The sequence below is a fragment of the Sporobolomyces salmoneus genome, assembly GCF_050403485.1.
Source record: "Sporobolomyces salmoneus JCM6883 DNA, S_salmoneus_JCM6883_v1_ctg3, whole genome shotgun sequence".
Classification (NCBI taxonomy): domain Eukaryota; kingdom Fungi; phylum Basidiomycota; class Microbotryomycetes; order Sporidiobolales; family Sporidiobolaceae; genus Sporobolomyces; species Sporobolomyces salmoneus.
The window spans coordinates 433257-447803 of record NW_027481160.1 but is presented as its reverse complement, the minus strand read 5'-3'; the positions used below and the strand labels follow the sequence as shown (position 1 = coordinate 447803).

The 14547-nt window shown below is 51.8% G+C and overlaps 7 protein-coding genes across 7 annotated transcripts; 4 read left to right on the top strand and 3 right to left on the bottom strand.

Moving 5' to 3' along the window:
- Positions 1-10: 10 nt before the first annotated feature.
- Positions 11-802, bottom strand: DCG1 (Dcg1p; the record flags this gene model as incomplete). The annotated part of the gene is made up of 2 exons (XM_076628953.1): positions 11-492; positions 568-802. 2 exons carry the CDS (start codon positions 800-802, stop codon positions 11-13), a joined length of 717 nt encoding a protein of 238 aa, XP_076491136.1.
- Positions 803-1791: 989 nt separating this feature from the next.
- On the top strand, positions 1792-2968 carry JCM6883_002269 (uncharacterized protein; the record flags this gene model as incomplete). The annotated part of the gene is made up of 5 exons (XM_076628952.1): positions 1792-1986; positions 2047-2412; positions 2484-2561; positions 2620-2781; positions 2849-2968. The coding sequence occupies 5 exons, from the start codon at positions 1792-1794 to the stop codon at positions 2966-2968; spliced, it is 921 nt and encodes a 306-aa protein (XP_076491135.1).
- Positions 2969-3290: 322 nt separating this feature from the next.
- JCM6883_002268 (Zn(II)2Cys6 transcription factor) lies at positions 3291-5832 on the top strand (the record flags this gene model as incomplete). The annotated part of the gene is made up of 7 exons (XM_076628951.1): positions 3291-3488; positions 3572-3660; positions 3725-4487; positions 4571-4689; positions 4766-5052; positions 5116-5301; positions 5360-5832. The coding sequence occupies 7 exons, from the start codon at positions 3291-3293 to the stop codon at positions 5830-5832; spliced, it is 2115 nt and encodes a 704-aa protein (XP_076491134.1).
- A 301-nt stretch (positions 5833-6133) lies between these two features.
- Positions 6134-8270, top strand: JCM6883_002267 (nucleobase cation symporter-1 family protein; the record flags this gene model as incomplete). Its single annotated transcript, XM_076628950.1, has 7 exons — positions 6134-6361; positions 6424-6658; positions 6775-6964; positions 7046-7239; positions 7327-7469; positions 7535-7790; positions 7867-8270. The coding sequence occupies 7 exons, from the start codon at positions 6134-6136 to the stop codon at positions 8268-8270; spliced, it is 1650 nt and encodes a 549-aa protein (XP_076491133.1).
- A 312-nt stretch (positions 8271-8582) lies between these two features.
- On the bottom strand, positions 8583-10814 carry JCM6883_002266 (uncharacterized protein; the record flags this gene model as incomplete). Its single annotated transcript, XM_076628949.1, has 3 exons — positions 8583-8795; positions 8868-10183; positions 10256-10814. The coding sequence occupies 3 exons, from the start codon at positions 10812-10814 to the stop codon at positions 8583-8585; spliced, it is 2088 nt and encodes a 695-aa protein (XP_076491132.1).
- A 540-nt stretch (positions 10815-11354) lies between these two features.
- On the bottom strand, positions 11355-13235 carry CDC3 (septin CDC3; the record flags this gene model as incomplete). The annotated part of the gene is made up of 9 exons (XM_076628948.1): positions 11355-11384; positions 11449-11689; positions 11769-12037; positions 12105-12456; positions 12520-12601; positions 12676-12804; positions 12880-12951; positions 13015-13077; positions 13208-13235. The coding sequence occupies 9 exons, from the start codon at positions 13233-13235 to the stop codon at positions 11355-11357; spliced, it is 1266 nt and encodes a 421-aa protein (XP_076491131.1).
- A 259-nt stretch (positions 13236-13494) lies between these two features.
- LEA1 (U2 snRNP complex subunit LEA1) lies at positions 13495-14514 on the top strand (the record flags this gene model as incomplete). Its single annotated transcript, XM_076628947.1, has 4 exons — positions 13495-13502; positions 13555-14014; positions 14079-14359; positions 14439-14514. The coding sequence occupies 4 exons, from the start codon at positions 13495-13497 to the stop codon at positions 14512-14514; spliced, it is 825 nt and encodes a 274-aa protein (XP_076491130.1).
- Between the last annotated feature and the right edge of the window lie 33 nt (positions 14515-14547).

Here is a 14547-nt window from a genome sequence, read left to right as displayed (position 1 = left end):
GATATTTCGATTACTTGAAAGAACTACTCGTCGAGATCATACCGGCGAGAAAGACCAAGCCTGCTAGAGCAGCGTCAATCACTTTCACATCCGGCAATCCTGCTTCCCTCACTCCCTGCAGCACGAGCGATTCCATGCCCGCCATCCCTCCACAACCCATTATAATCAAGTCTGCTCCCATTGCCGCAACATTCGCCGATGCGGTCTTGATCCTTTTCTCGACCTCCTCCTTTTTGCTCGGATCCCTCAACTCCTCAACTTGGATTCCTGACATGCTCGATCCTACGAATCGATCACTCCCTGATGCACCGAGGAATGTCGAGACACCTTTCTTGAGGAGAGGTTTGAATCCTTCACCAGTCGAGACGATTCCGAATTGTCGACTGCACATGAGTGCTTGCGAAATTCCACTTCCGAACATGCCGACGCAGAATTTGTTCGACGCTGGACCGAGGTGTTCGCGAATCATGTGTTGTAGAGGGTGATCGGAGACTGTCGTCGACATCGAAGAATGCGCCCCGAAAGGGTCAGCTCAAATCGAAAACGATTCGAGAGGAAGGCGCTCACAGCAGCAAACGAGGAATCCGTCGTACTTTTCGAACGCTTGCGTCTTGACCAACTCGTCGAAGCAAGCGTTCGCCGTCTGAATCCCGGTAACATAATCCCGAATCGCCGTCGGTGCGTGAGAAGGAGCGGTGAAGTAGGTTAACTCGGCGTTAGGCGGACAATGAGGATTGAGCGATTCTGCGATTCCATCCGTGATGTCGACGGTCGAGTTGGGGTTGATGATGAGGAGTTTCATGTTGGAGAACGAGGTGGATCTTGGAGAAGGAGGCGTTTGCGAAAGTTCTGCGATTTCTCCTAACGGTATCGGGGGTACGATTCAGTCAGCTCACTACCCTTGACTACTTTGTCTCGCCTTCACCCTCTTTGACCCTGATTGACTATCGAACGCAGCTCCTCCTTATCGCCGCTTTCTCCGCTTGCCAGACACGAATCAACGTAGGGGAAGAACTCACGGGCTTCGCTTCGGCGGTACGTCTGTTTCTGTGGCTATGCCGAGAAGATAGAAGGCAGAGAAGGCAAGAACCGAGTGAAGGGAAAAGGAACAAGAGGGGGGAAGAAATTCAACGTCCGCTGCCGATAAGCGCCGCCGGCCAAGTCGAACCTTGAGGTGCGCACCGACTACTGGACACTACATGTACTGTATGGCAACCATTGAAGCTCCACCATTATCCCCAGGACTCTGGGAACGGAGAGGTTGCACCTCATCAAAATGTTCGAGTTGAATGACGCGTCCGGCGCTGCTGATCGATCCCGTAGTCGTGAGGGCGTTCGCGGTACTTGTTCGTTCTGGTAGTACTCGGCTGGACGTCGCAAGAGCACTTGAAAGGTGAGCGCAGGAGGAAACCGCCAAATCTGCTAATTCGCGGCTTCTCCTCTGCGCTATCCGACTCCTCAGCCCTGTTCTGTTCGCCATCAGCAAGTTCGATTCCTAGTCACCGATACCAAGTATGCGTGTGCGTCCTCTTGCCCTTTGACAAACAAGCATCTCCGTGATCTCAATCTCGAGCTGACCTCGCGCTCTTCGCCAGCAGGCATTATAGCCGAAGGTACGGTACGACGCGCGACGAGTCCAGGTCACGCTTCGGAAGGGATGCATTCATCGGCGGATCGTTTCAGCTGGCCGCCGCCGCCTAACCCTTTCGCCGAAATTCTCTCTCGCCCGAGATACCTCGAGCTCTTCGTTATCTCTTCACCACTCTCACACTCTCCACGATCAATTCAAAGATGGTACCTATCGCGATTGTCGACAACGAACCCAGTCTTCACTCGATCAAGGCAGCGCCCAAACAGTCTCTCAAAAACCTCGACGAAGATGCTCTTTCCCGAACCTACCGCTCGAACAAAGAGGGAACGATCAGATTGAGTACTCGATATCCTGACTTTGGCGGAGACAAGTACGCCGAGCGTCAGTGGATTAAGGTAGGTCGCTAAACTCGCTCTTCCTCTGACTCCGCTGACTTTCTTGAGCGCGTACTGTAGGAGCACATGGCTGGAGCATTCCGGTGGTGGGCAAAACAAGGGTTCGCAGAGGGAGTCTCCGGTCACATCACCGTCGTCGATCCCGTTCTACCCGGTCATTACTGGATGAATCCCTTTGGTCGACACTTTGGCCTCATCACTGTTTCGGATCTCGTCCTCGTTTCGCCAGAAGGATACCCGGTCGAAGGCGGAGCACAACTGCCGATCAATACCGCCGGCTTCCATATCCACTCGGCGATTCACAAGGCTCGACCAGACGTCAAGGCTGCAGCTCACTGCCACTCGATCAACGGTAAAGCTTGGAGCGTTTTCGGCAAGCCAATCGATCTCTTGACCCAAGACTCGTGTATCTTTCACGACAACCTGGTAAGTCATCGCCCTCCCGTCAACGCGGTCCCCTCGGCGTTCGAGAGCTGATCGATGAATCGGATTGAAAGGCGGTCTACTCAAATTTTGGAGGAATCGTTCTGGCTCAAGAAGAAGGAGAGAACATCGCTGCGGCGCTCGGTCCAAAGGTACGTGTTTCGCTGCCCTACTGAGGCTTCATGCTGATGATTATTGCGCCCACTGCAGCACCGAGCTGCGATTTTGCAAAATCACGGACTTCTGACACTGGGCGACACCGTCGATGAAGCCATGGCGCTCTTCACGAATCTCGATCGTCTATGTGGAGTGCAACTCGCCGTCGAAGCTGCCGCGGCGAACGGATTGAAGAAGAGTATCATCGACGAAGAGGTGAGTCGTCTCTCGCTCGTTCTTCTATTCCTGAGCTCAGCCTGCTGACGTTTTCTTCGTGAGACAGGACGCCAAATTCACCGCTGCGACACTTCAGAATCCCGAGAATCTATACGTAAATCAACAGACTGAGTACGAGTTACTCGTCGCAGAACTCTCCGGAACGCGCAGAGACTTCTTGAAGTAGTGCTTCTATTCCCCTCTCTTTCTCCGATAGCTTCATGTCGTTATTTTGCTTTTCTTCTGGCTCTCGCTGTACTGTACACTATCGATGTTTTTCGACTCCTGGAATCTTTGAACTTTTGCTGAACTTTTCTATTTTCTTCGCTGCTTTACCCATACCACGCTCTTCCGATGCGTATGATGAAAGCTGTTCAGTGCGATTGTGCAGCTATCGACCCCCGCGTACAACATATAGACCATTGAGTCGCGACCGTAAACCATTCAGTCTTCTCCTCTCTCTCCCATCCTCAATCTCGACTGCAACTCCGGCACTAAAACACTGAACGATGAATCAAGGTCAACTTGTAGCTTCGACAAGCAGTGCATCCTTATCAGTCTTGCTCGCCGACGACACGGTCGATGAACAATTTAGATCTGAGAACACCTTCAACACGACCACATCGGCTCCAGCTATCCCAGTAGTCGGCTCAAGCAACAGCCAGAGATTATCGGAAGGTCGAGAGCCTACAGCGCGACCATTGCGAGTGAGTTGCGTTCCTTTCGTTATCTCCTCCTGGCCAACTCTTCTCGTTTCCGTCACTAAAGCTGTTCGCTCCCTCTGTGGCAGTCGAAGAAGCAAAGGCCGTGTGATCGCTGCAGGCAACGGAAGAGTAGATGCGCAATAGAGACATTTGGGAAACCGTGCACAGAGTGTTTGTAAGTTTTCTTCCGCTTTATGAGCTATCTCGTTCAAACTGACGCAAACCATGCGACTCTGTAGACAAACGGGAAACGCCTGTACCTTTCTACTCCCTCCACCTGTACGACCCAAGAAGGAAGCCGTTCCTTCGATTCTCGATGCACCTCCGCCTCCCATCCCTCTCATTTCCCCTCGCCTCGTTGTTGCTCCGTCGCCCTCACCTACTGCCGCTGTAACCGGAGGAGATACTTTCACTCAAGAGCGCCCTTCGAAACGACCTCGACTCGAAGGATCTGGAGACTCGTCTCTCGATCAAGATCTACCATCGGACGTCGAGTATTCAGTTTTGACCGCAACTCTGACCGATGATTTGCTCACGACTCACGACGGTGTCGGCCCTCCTCGAAAACTCGTGTCGTCTCGTGGGCACTCGACATTCATCACTTTCTCGCGCAAACCCAGCTATCGATCAACCTCTCACGATCTAGAAGAATCAACTCTCAGTCAGATTCGCTCGTTCGTCGACTTTGCGACTCGAGGTCGGGACACGAGGGAACTCGTCGATCGCTACTACTCTCGTTTCCTCACCGCTTACCCCGTTCTTTCGACGACTACACCATTCGACGATCTACCTCCAGGCCTTCGAGCTTTCGTCCTCGTTGAATCGATCGCGACCTCACCGGAGTTCAGGCTGGCAGGACTCGAAGCGAGAAGGATGTTGAAAGCTGTCCACTTGGCGAATCGAATGTTGGAGAGTACGGCGAAACTTTCGAGCATTTCGGCAGCTCTTCTCGAGTTGAACATGAACCTAGATCCCAGAGGAGATTTCCTGCTGCTCTCAAAGGTACGTCTCCTCGGAACAGCGTCTCTCAATCGTACGTTCGAACTCGGTTTAACGACTCATTTTCGATTGATCTCGTCGTCTAGACTATCGCTCATGCTCAGCTCTTGGGACTTCACATCGACTGTCAAGGTTCTTCGATTCCCGATGCAGAGAAGGAGCTTAGAACGAGACTTTGGTGGACGTTGCGGATTCACGACGCTTGGTATGCTTTCTCATCCGTCGTTGACCCTTCACGTTGTGCCGGAATCCGCATGCTGAGATTCCGTATCGTTTCGCAGGTCTTCTTTTCTCAATTCTCGACCTTCACACCTACAACACGGCAATACGTCTGTCTTACTCCCTCGATTCGCGACCGATACTTCCCATCTCGACGACATTGCCTTCGGTTGCGCTTGTCGCCTCGGTACTGTCGTCGCTCGGTTGCAGCAGGAGGTCTCGATACTCGATCGATATGGTAGCTCGCAGCGAATCGAATCATGCGACTCGATCGAGACAGACTTGAACACGATGAAGGAAGGGCTGAAGGAGTACTACGAAATGACCGAAGAGCGACCTCCTGGTCTCGGTGAGCACTGAATGTTCTGTCGTCTTCTCGCGATCCTCACTGATCGCACCGCTATGCTTGTAGATGCTGTTCTCTTCCTGATCCTCGCGTTGAGATGTATGGTTAGAAGGATCAGCATCGAGATTCGAATCGGAATCGGTTCTTCTTTCAACCCAGATCAATCGACGCTCTCGATCTTTTCCGAGCTCGTCCTCTTCATCGAGCATCTCGCTTCTACGGCTCCTCATCTCGCTTATGATTGGCTCGGATGTAAGCCCGAGCTCCCTCCGTGTCTTTCGCTCTGTTGACACCGCTTGTCTCTTCGCAGACTCATCACACGTCTTCTCGTCTGTTCTATCCTCTCTCGTCCGCCTCTCTCTCGCCTATACAGCCAACGCACCCGATCCTTCTCGTTCTTCTTCTTCCTCCCCAGTTACTCTTCTCGCGACACTCGTTCGATCTCTGACCCAAATCTCTCCACATTTCGACCTCGTCAACAGCGCACTCGAGCGAGCCTCGAATGTCATCACTCGACTCACAGCTGCCAGTTCTTCCGACTTTGACGCTGTCATTTCCGCTCTTCGAGGACTCGAGCCTGTCAACCTTGAAACTGGTTTTCTCGATACTCTCGCATCACTCGCTACGGAACCTTCCCTCAATCTCGGCGAGAATCTCGGATCTTCGACCGCAAACGTAGAGACTATCGGAGATCTCGAAAGCTGGATGACTGTTGCGCCCTTCTGGGAAGAACTCGGGGGCATCGATTGGAATCTGTTGACTTCTAGTGATCAGTCCTTATAACCTTTGACTCCGCCCTCTATGCGTCGTCCTTCTGTCCTGTCATCGCTATGGGATTCTTCTCAATCGAACGTTAACGAGGTGAGCGTGTCGAGCGTTCCGGGCGAGAGGTGAATGAACTCGACCGAGATTTCAAGGTACTATCTTCTATCGATTGTCTTGTTCTTTGTTACGACTCGTGCTCTCATTCGCCCGTTCGGCGAAGGGGAAGGGCGACGGCAGTTCTTGACTTCGAGCGGCGATAACGAGCTGATAATCCTTTCCTCTGCTTTATCTCTAGACTCCCTTCCCTTCCTACCGAACGATGTCTTCCCTCTCCCGACTCGTCAACGGAGCTCGTATCCCGCTCGAAACATCTCACGTCGTCGTCTCCGAAGATGGATCGCTACGAGCCGCCACTGAACACGAAGACTCCATCGAAATCGTCGGAACTCGCGACATGCTTCCTGTCCCGCGAAATTCGCCCGAGCGGACTTGGGGGTTCGCCTCTGTGATGGGATTCTTCGTAGCTGAAGCCTTTTCTATCAGTCAAGTAAGTCATTCCTACATCCGAAAGAGAACCGTGACTCGTGAAACTCACTCGTTTCGAAACAGTATCAAGTTGCCTCAACTTCGGTCAACAGCGGTCTCTCCCCCGGTGCGACAATCGGTGCTGTGCTCCTCGGTCACTTCATCGTCGCCTGCGGTGCCTCGGCAACTGCTTGGGTTGGATCAGTTTATGGAATAAATTTCCCAGCCTACGGTCGGACAGCCTTCGGTTTCTACGGTACTTATCTCTGCGTCGCGGTGCGCGCGATCGCGGCCATAGTCTGGTTCGCGACTCAAACGTGTGAGATAACCCTCTCCTTCTCCTAATCGTCTGTCTCACGTGCGCTGATACGGATCTTTTCTTTCCTTCGCTATCTCCCTCAAACCTCCCTTCTACCATCGTACCCTCTCGTCTAGATCAAGGAGGTCAATGCGTGGAAGTGATGTTACGAGCTATCTGGCCGAGCTTCAAGCACTTTCCGAACCATTTACCAGCAAGCGCTCACGTCACCTCGTCTCAACTCCTCTGCTACTTCATCTTCTTCATCGTTCAACTTCCGTTCCTTTACATCCATATCTCCAAGTTGCGCCACCTCTTCATGGCAAAGTAAGTCGATTTTCCCATTTCGCTCTCGAAGACTGTGTCTCTTCTTTGATAAGCTCATCCTCCGGCTCCTTCTCTCTCTAGGATCATTCTCATGCCTATCTTTGGAATCACGCTGTTCGGGTGGGCTGTTGGGTCCGCGGGAGGCTTCGGAAAGACATTTTCTCGACCAACGAAAATCATTGATGGCCGCCCTGTAGCGGTAGTCTTCTTCCAAGCGATGTCGTCGGCAATCTCTCCGAAGGCGACGTTGTCACTTAATATTTGCGATTTCTCTCGTAAGTGTACTGCATCTCAAGGAGAAGTAGACTTTAGTTTTCATTCGCGCTTTGCTGACCGAATTTTCCCTTTTTCGCACGTCTCAGGTTACGCAAAGTCACCCAAGAACGTCGTTGCAGCAAACATGTTCTCCCTAACGATCCTAGTCACCTTAGCGGCTCTGCTGGGGGTTGTAGTGACTTCAGCTGCCGAAGTCATCTACGGCGTCACTACCTGGAACCCGCTGCAGGTAGGCTCTCGTCCTCTTGTCAAATGTTCTTGCTCCTTGTCTAAGCTCATGCTCTCCTTCCCTAGGTTTCGTCTTTAATGGGAAATCGAGCGGCTCAATTCTTCTCGGCGCTCATGTGGGCTCTCGCCGCCCTCGTCACGAATATCTCAGCCAACTCGACTGCAGTGGGCAATGACTTGATGATCTTGTTACCGGAATATATCTCGATTCGACGAGGGCAATACATTTGCGCTATAATTGGGACGGCGTCCTGTCCTTGGCTAATCCAAGCGACTGCGAAGACATTCACGAGCTTCCTCTCTGGCTACACAGTCTTCCTCGGTACGCTCTCTCTCATTTCGCCTCCCATATTGCCTTCGAAACTCGGACAGTTCATTGACCTCGTCTTGTCGTACAGCGCCGCTCGGAGGCGTTCTCATGTCGGAGGTCTTCCTCGTTCGTCGCGGCAAAATCGCTCTTCCCGAACTGCACAGACGACACTCGGCTTATTGGTATAACGGCGGGATCAATTTGCGCGCCATCGCCTCTTTCGTCTTTGGAATCGTGCCGACTCTTCCTGGGTTCGTGCGAACTATCAATCCGAAGCTCAACATTCCGATTCAGGCGACTTACGTTACCGCCTGCGTCTACCCTGTCGGCGTCGTCGTTGCGGGATTGTCGCACTATCTACTTTCAACCATCTTCCCTCCCGCTCCTCTCCCCACTTCTTACTCCTCGCGTTCGCTCTCCCCCTCTCTCGACGAAGAAGACGTCAAGGAGAAAGATCTCACGACGTCCAGCATTGTTCCTGTCACTATTTAGCTATCGTATTAGAACTCCATAGATCCGTTTCTGTCTCCGTTTTTGTGTCTGTTTCAGTGTTTTCGTGAGAATCTCAATGTATTCCGGGTACTGTCTCGCATAGGCCGAGAGAGGACAACGAGCGCTGCCACGTTCAGATCGCATGACTTGTCGCGAGAGATTCAGAAAGCGAGTCGAAAGTGACGTTCTGCAAGGTTGAGCTTAGACCTTGCTCCTTTTTCTTGCTTTTCTCGAGCCGCGACGAAGGAGGAGAGTAACAGCGATTACTTTCATAACCGAGCTCACAAAGTAAGAGCAACTACATAGGATCTCTCAATACCCGCTCCCTCCGCCTCCACCTCCCGAAGAGCCAATACTGATCAAACTAGTCGAGTCGACATCCCCACTCGCCAACCTCGTACGTTCCCTCGCTACTTTAGCTTCCGCCCTCGCCGATTGAAGATCGTATTCCGATTTCCTCAGGAGTAATAACTTTGAGACGTGTCCTTCGAGAGATGTCAATCTCGCCATTCGACATTTCGCGATCTGTTCGAGCACAAACAAAAGTCAGTCAAGCGTCAAATCAAAGACTGCACAAAGAGGGACGAGGAGACGTACCTCGTGTTCAATCTCGATTCCAGGACTCTGCATCATCGACGAAGTGATCCCCTGAACATTGACGAGTAAACCTCCAACACTTCTCGGTAAGAACCGAGCGAGGGTGATCGTCCTCCTCTTGAGTTCGGCTTGAGCTTGTCTCATTTCCCTCTCTTTGATGAAATGAGCTGGGAGAGGAGTCGGTCCATTCGAGGGAGTCGAAAGGGGTGGGAGAGGTGGAGCTGTAGAAGGTGGTGGAGGTGCAGGAACAGGAATAGGAGAGGGAGGTCGAGTGACGACGGGAGATTCGGATATCGGAACGATCGAAGGTAGTTCAGTTGAAGATGGAGCAGGAGAAGCAGAGTTCGAAATAGGAGGAGTCTCGACGGGCGCTGATGGAGCTTGAATCGAGCGCCACGCCTTTGGACCAGTCGGTACGGTAGAAGGAGTAGATGCTGGACCGGTCGGAAGAGCACGACTTGGGAGAACTGAGGTCGAAGTCGAAACGGCACCAATTTTCTGGAATCCTCGAGGAGGCGCAGTCGATGGTGGTGCGGGTCGACTCGACGCCGTCGTTGCAGAGGAGAGAGAGGGCCGAGTTGGAAGTACCGAGGGAGCTGCACTAAATCGATTGCGAGGTCCTGTCGGAATCGAAGGGTCGAGACTCGCTGGAGGAAGCCGATCGCGAGATGGGAGAACTCCGTCTGCAGCAAAGGTCGATCGTGGTGGTGGAGATCCGTCTCGTAGATGTCGGGGAGCGGGAGGAGGTGATCGTCGCCACGATGTTTCGCGTTCGGGCGAGAATGAGCGACGACGAGGCGAGATTGAACGTCGAACAGGGGATAAAGATCGACGCATCGGTGAAGGAGAACGACGGAAAGGCGGAGTAGAGGATCGACGTCGATAGGAACGAGGCGGAGGAGAGTAGCTGTCTCTGCGACGGAACCTTGGAGAGGGCGACCTTCGAGGACTTCTCGGGGAAGGGGATCGTCTTCGAGGAGGAGGGGAAGGCGAGAGTCTGCGATTCTGTGGCCGTTTCGAGCTTGAAGACATAGCGGAACTCGAACGAGAGTAGCCTCTCGACTTGCGGAAGATCACATCGTCGTCATCGTCGTCGAGAGCCGGAGGAGGATTTCGTCTCACTCGAGCACTGAAGGGAATGTGAGAAGGTGGAAGGGGCGGAGAGCGAGAGATTGAACGTCCGCGTGGTCGTCCGTAAGGTCGAGGAGGTGGTGAGCGAGAACGGCGTCGGAAATTCGGTGGAAGGGGACTTCGTGAATCGAATCGACGGGGCGGAGGGGAACGACTTCGAGAGATTGGTCGACGTCGAGCGAAGGCTGTAGTATCAAGAGATAGAGAGAGTCAGTCAAGTAGACAAGAGCTGTACTAGGAAGCGAAAAGATGCTCACGAGGAGGAGATCTCGAAAATGGCCTTCGTCCAAACCCTCTGTATCCTCCTCTACCTCCGCCTCCCCTTCTCATCGGAGGAGGACTTCTACTCCTGCTCCTACTCCAGCTTCTCCCGCTTCTGTAACTCCTCGCGGGACTCGGTGGACTCCTCGAAACGATTCTACCTCTTCCCGTTCCCGGTCTCTCATCGTAGTACGGGTCGAACCTCCCTCCTCTCGGCGGATATGGTCGATCTCTGTCATCTCTATCGAAACTTGGACTCCTCATCCTGTCGCGTCTCGGTGGTAGTGGTCCAGAGTTCGAAGGCGCTGAAGTTCTGATCTGAGTTCGTCTCTGCGGTGGAGGGGGATCCGGTTCCTCCTCCTCTCCTTCCTCGCGGTCTGTATCACTCTTGGCTCCACTCGTGCTACCTAGGGGCGCTTGAGGTCGCTGAGGGAGTCCCAGAGGTTTCGAAGGGAGAATTGGAGAACTTCGAACGGCTGGAGTTGATGCACTAGCTCCTCCTCCTCCTCCTGAAGATGCTAGCGTGGACTCTGATGGTTTCGCTGGTAGCGTCATGTCGTGCCTTCGTCCCCTGTGGTGACTGAAAGTAGATCTAAAGTCGCGATTGATTCGAAAGAGGTTTGCTTCGCGTGTCTGGCGTTGTTCTTGACGAGTGCTGACTAAGAAGCTGGGGAGTATTGCGCGTGTCGAGTTTGATGCGCGAAAAGTGAAGCGCAAGGAAGGAACAGCGGTGTTTTCGCGAATTTGTTACGAGTCGAAATTCTGTTGGCAAGCCGATTACAATCGCTCTATTTCACGATATCGCGAATGAATGAGTCTCGTTCAAGAGCAAAGGAATAGATTGTCGTGAGGGGAATCATATTTCGAAACAAACTTTCAAGGGCGAGAGCCGGGGGTTAATAAGAAAAGAGTGAGAAAGAAAGTAAAAAGAAAGGTACTGAAAGAAGAACGTAAAGAACAGAAAAGCGAGGTATAAAACGAGGCACAGCGACGAGAGCAGAAAGGGAGAGTCAGGGGACCTGGAGGTCGATAGAAGGGATGAGAGACGGTGGAACTGAGTCAACGAAAGGAAGGAGGAACTTCAGGAGGGTAGTTCTAGGTACGAAGGAATCCCTTCTTCTTGGTCTGCAGCATCGTGAAAGTACGTCAATCATCGTTCTATAGAGTATAGAGGAAGAGAGGAACTCACCTTTTCAGGGGTTAAAGGTCTACCCGATTCCAGTCTCCTCTTCTTCTCTTCCAACTCGACTCGTTGTTTCTCCAACGCCTCCTTCATCTCGCGATGTCTCGCGTACAACTCTTCCTCGGATTGTTTCAGTTTCGCTTCCTTTTCGTTTACTTTTTGTTGGAACACCATCTTCATCTCGGATTCCATTTTCGCGAGTTTCGATTCGTGCAACGCTCGTTCTTCCGCCATCTTTGCCGCGGGACTACTCAGCGATCGAGAGTGGTCAATACCTCAATCATCCGCGAGAAGGAGAAGGGAGAGAAACGAGAGATAAAACTCACTTGACCTCCTTGAACACTGAATGATCTTGCGCAACTCCCATTCCCAACAATTTCTCACTACGGTAATTCTCGTACAATGTCTTGTTCGTGTGTTCCTTCAACTCTTCCATGTGGGTACGGATCAACATTTGTCTCAACTTGACGAAATCGCAATGTTCTTCGTTGTCCACTTCGATCGTTCCCCACGGGTAGGCACGACCTCGCACTTGACGACCGTCTGGGGTCGCGACGACTGAGTCGGAACCGACAACTGCGAACGGGATCTTGCGCTGTACAAAGACCAGACGAGGTTTCAGTATTAGCCGAAAAGCGAAAGAGAGAAAAATGGTCACTGACGATGATTTCCTCATTCTCTGCCAAAGTTTCCTCATCTTCTTGTTCATACTGAGGAGCTTGATAAATATCGATATGATGATGAGCGATATCACTCAAGATCCTCGCCTTGAATTGTAAAACTTCATCGTCCGTCATCGTATCACTCTTCGCGATGATCGGGATCAAGTTGACCTTTGAATGTAATCGTCTCATGAATTCGATATCGACCGGTTTCAAACTGTGTCCAGTAGGTTCGATGAAGTAGAGACAGGCGTGAATTCGATTATCGACCATTTTTTGTCGGTTCACTCGGTTCTCTTGCTCCAAGTAGGCGTCGAATCGTGCTTCAATGTTGTCAAGAATAGGTTTCCATCTGATGGGTCATCATTGTCAGTGATGTTTAACACGCAGGTAAGAGAGGAAGGGTTCGACGAACCCGTCGTCGTTATTGATGAAATCTCCGTAACCAGGAGTATCAACAACGGTCAACCTGAGTCTTACACCACTCTCTTCGATATCTGTGTACGCACTCGTTTTACGATTACTATCAGGACAACTGAGCATAGAATAGTAAAGCGTGGGAGTTGCGTACCTGCGGTAATACTTTCAATCGCGACAGTTTTCGACCTCTCATGATGAGGAGCCGGAACGTTCTTCTTGGCGTAAAGCGAGGTGTTGAACAAAGTGTTGATCAAAGTCGATTTACCCAATCCAGATTCACCTTCACACGAGAAGAAAGAGGGAGGGTCAGTGCCAAAAGAGCTTTCGACAAAAAGGGAGGATGAGAGGAACGTACCGACTACCATTGCGGTGAAATGAAACCCTTTCCTAACGCTTCTTCGGTGGAATTGATTCGGTAGATTCGCGACTGAACATCAAATGAATCGAATGAGTTCGAGCGTGTGCACGGAGAGAGAGGAAGGGAGCTCACATCCGACGTAACCTCCCAGCTTCTTTCGTACTACACTCGCGACATCTGAATGGTGGTGATCGACTGAGAGAAGAGCGATTGAGGCGGTGTGAAGTCGGTCGAGAGGGGAACAAGAGAGGAGGGGGAACGAGAGTAGTGCGAGTCGACGTGTCAGCTCTATCCTGGACACGAGTAGAGAGTAGCGGAGACTCACTCGGGGACAAGGGGGCTTCAGTAGTCATGTTCAAGGGAGTCGAAACCGACTAGAGAGAGGACACGACTGAAAGGAAAGGGGAAGGAGACACGGAAGGTACGGGCGGGTCGAGAGTAGCTAGCTCCTGCTTAGTCGGCTTGCTGTTCTAGTCTGACTGCGACTCGTGTACTGCTGAGCGAGAGAATCTCGAACGGGGATGATGTGGAGGGAAACAGCTCGAATTCCATCGAGGGAAGCTGATCTGCTTGCATCGCTTCTCTACTCTCGATTCTCTCACACGCGCAGTAATGGTTCGGTAAGCACACTCTCAATATCCAGCTCGACTCAATCGCTGACCTCGTGTACAGGTTGGATGCGGATTTGATCGCGAGAACTCCCTCTTACCTCTCTCCCCTCCACGACCGTGAACTCGACCTACGAGGGCACAAGATTCCGGCGATCGAGAACTTGGGAGTGACCAAGGATCAAATCGAGTCGCTCGATTTGACCGACAACGCGATTACTTCAGTTTCAAACTTCCCACTCTTGAGACGACTCCATCAACTCTTACTCGCGAACAACCCAGTCAGAACCATCTCCCCTTCGATCGCGACCTCTCTACCGAACCTATCGACCCTCGTCCTGACGAATTCGGCCGTACCGAAAGATTCTCTCGCACTCTTGGGAGACACCCTCTCGAAATGTCGAAAACTACAACACTTGAGCTTGAAAGGAAGTCCAGTAGCTCAAGCAGAACATTACAAGGAGTGGATCATCTTTAGTTGCAAGAAATTGACGAGTTTGGACTTTGATCGAATCAAACAAAAAGTGAGAGTTCTCTTCTCTTTCTCTCTGCTCTCTCGTTAACTGACATACTGTTCGTCGTCGAAAGGATCGAGAACACGCCAATTCTTCATTCCTCACTTCCGCTTCCGAACCTACTCCCCTACATCAACAATTCCTTTCTCTCGTTCAAACCGGTCGAGTCGCTCCTTCTCTCTCTTCGAAAACGTTCGAACCCGGGGTGGAACAGGCAGAGACAACAACAGTATCGGGTAACGCGGGTAGGTTGTTGAGTAAGGAGGAGAAGGAGAGGGTTAGGACCGCGATCGAGAAAGCAGAAAGTGTAGAGGAAATCAGACGGTTACAGAGAATGTTGGCGCAAGGGTTCATGTGAGTCTACTCTTTTCACTCGCTTACTACACATGAGTGACGTTAGCTGAACACGTAACGTTTTGCGGGAAACGTCAAGTCCGACTGAGAAGGATTTGAAGGATCTCGAAAAAGCGAAGAGTGGACGAACGAACGGGGATGTCACGATGGCATGATGGCATGATGATGACGGGTTGACTCAATGTGAC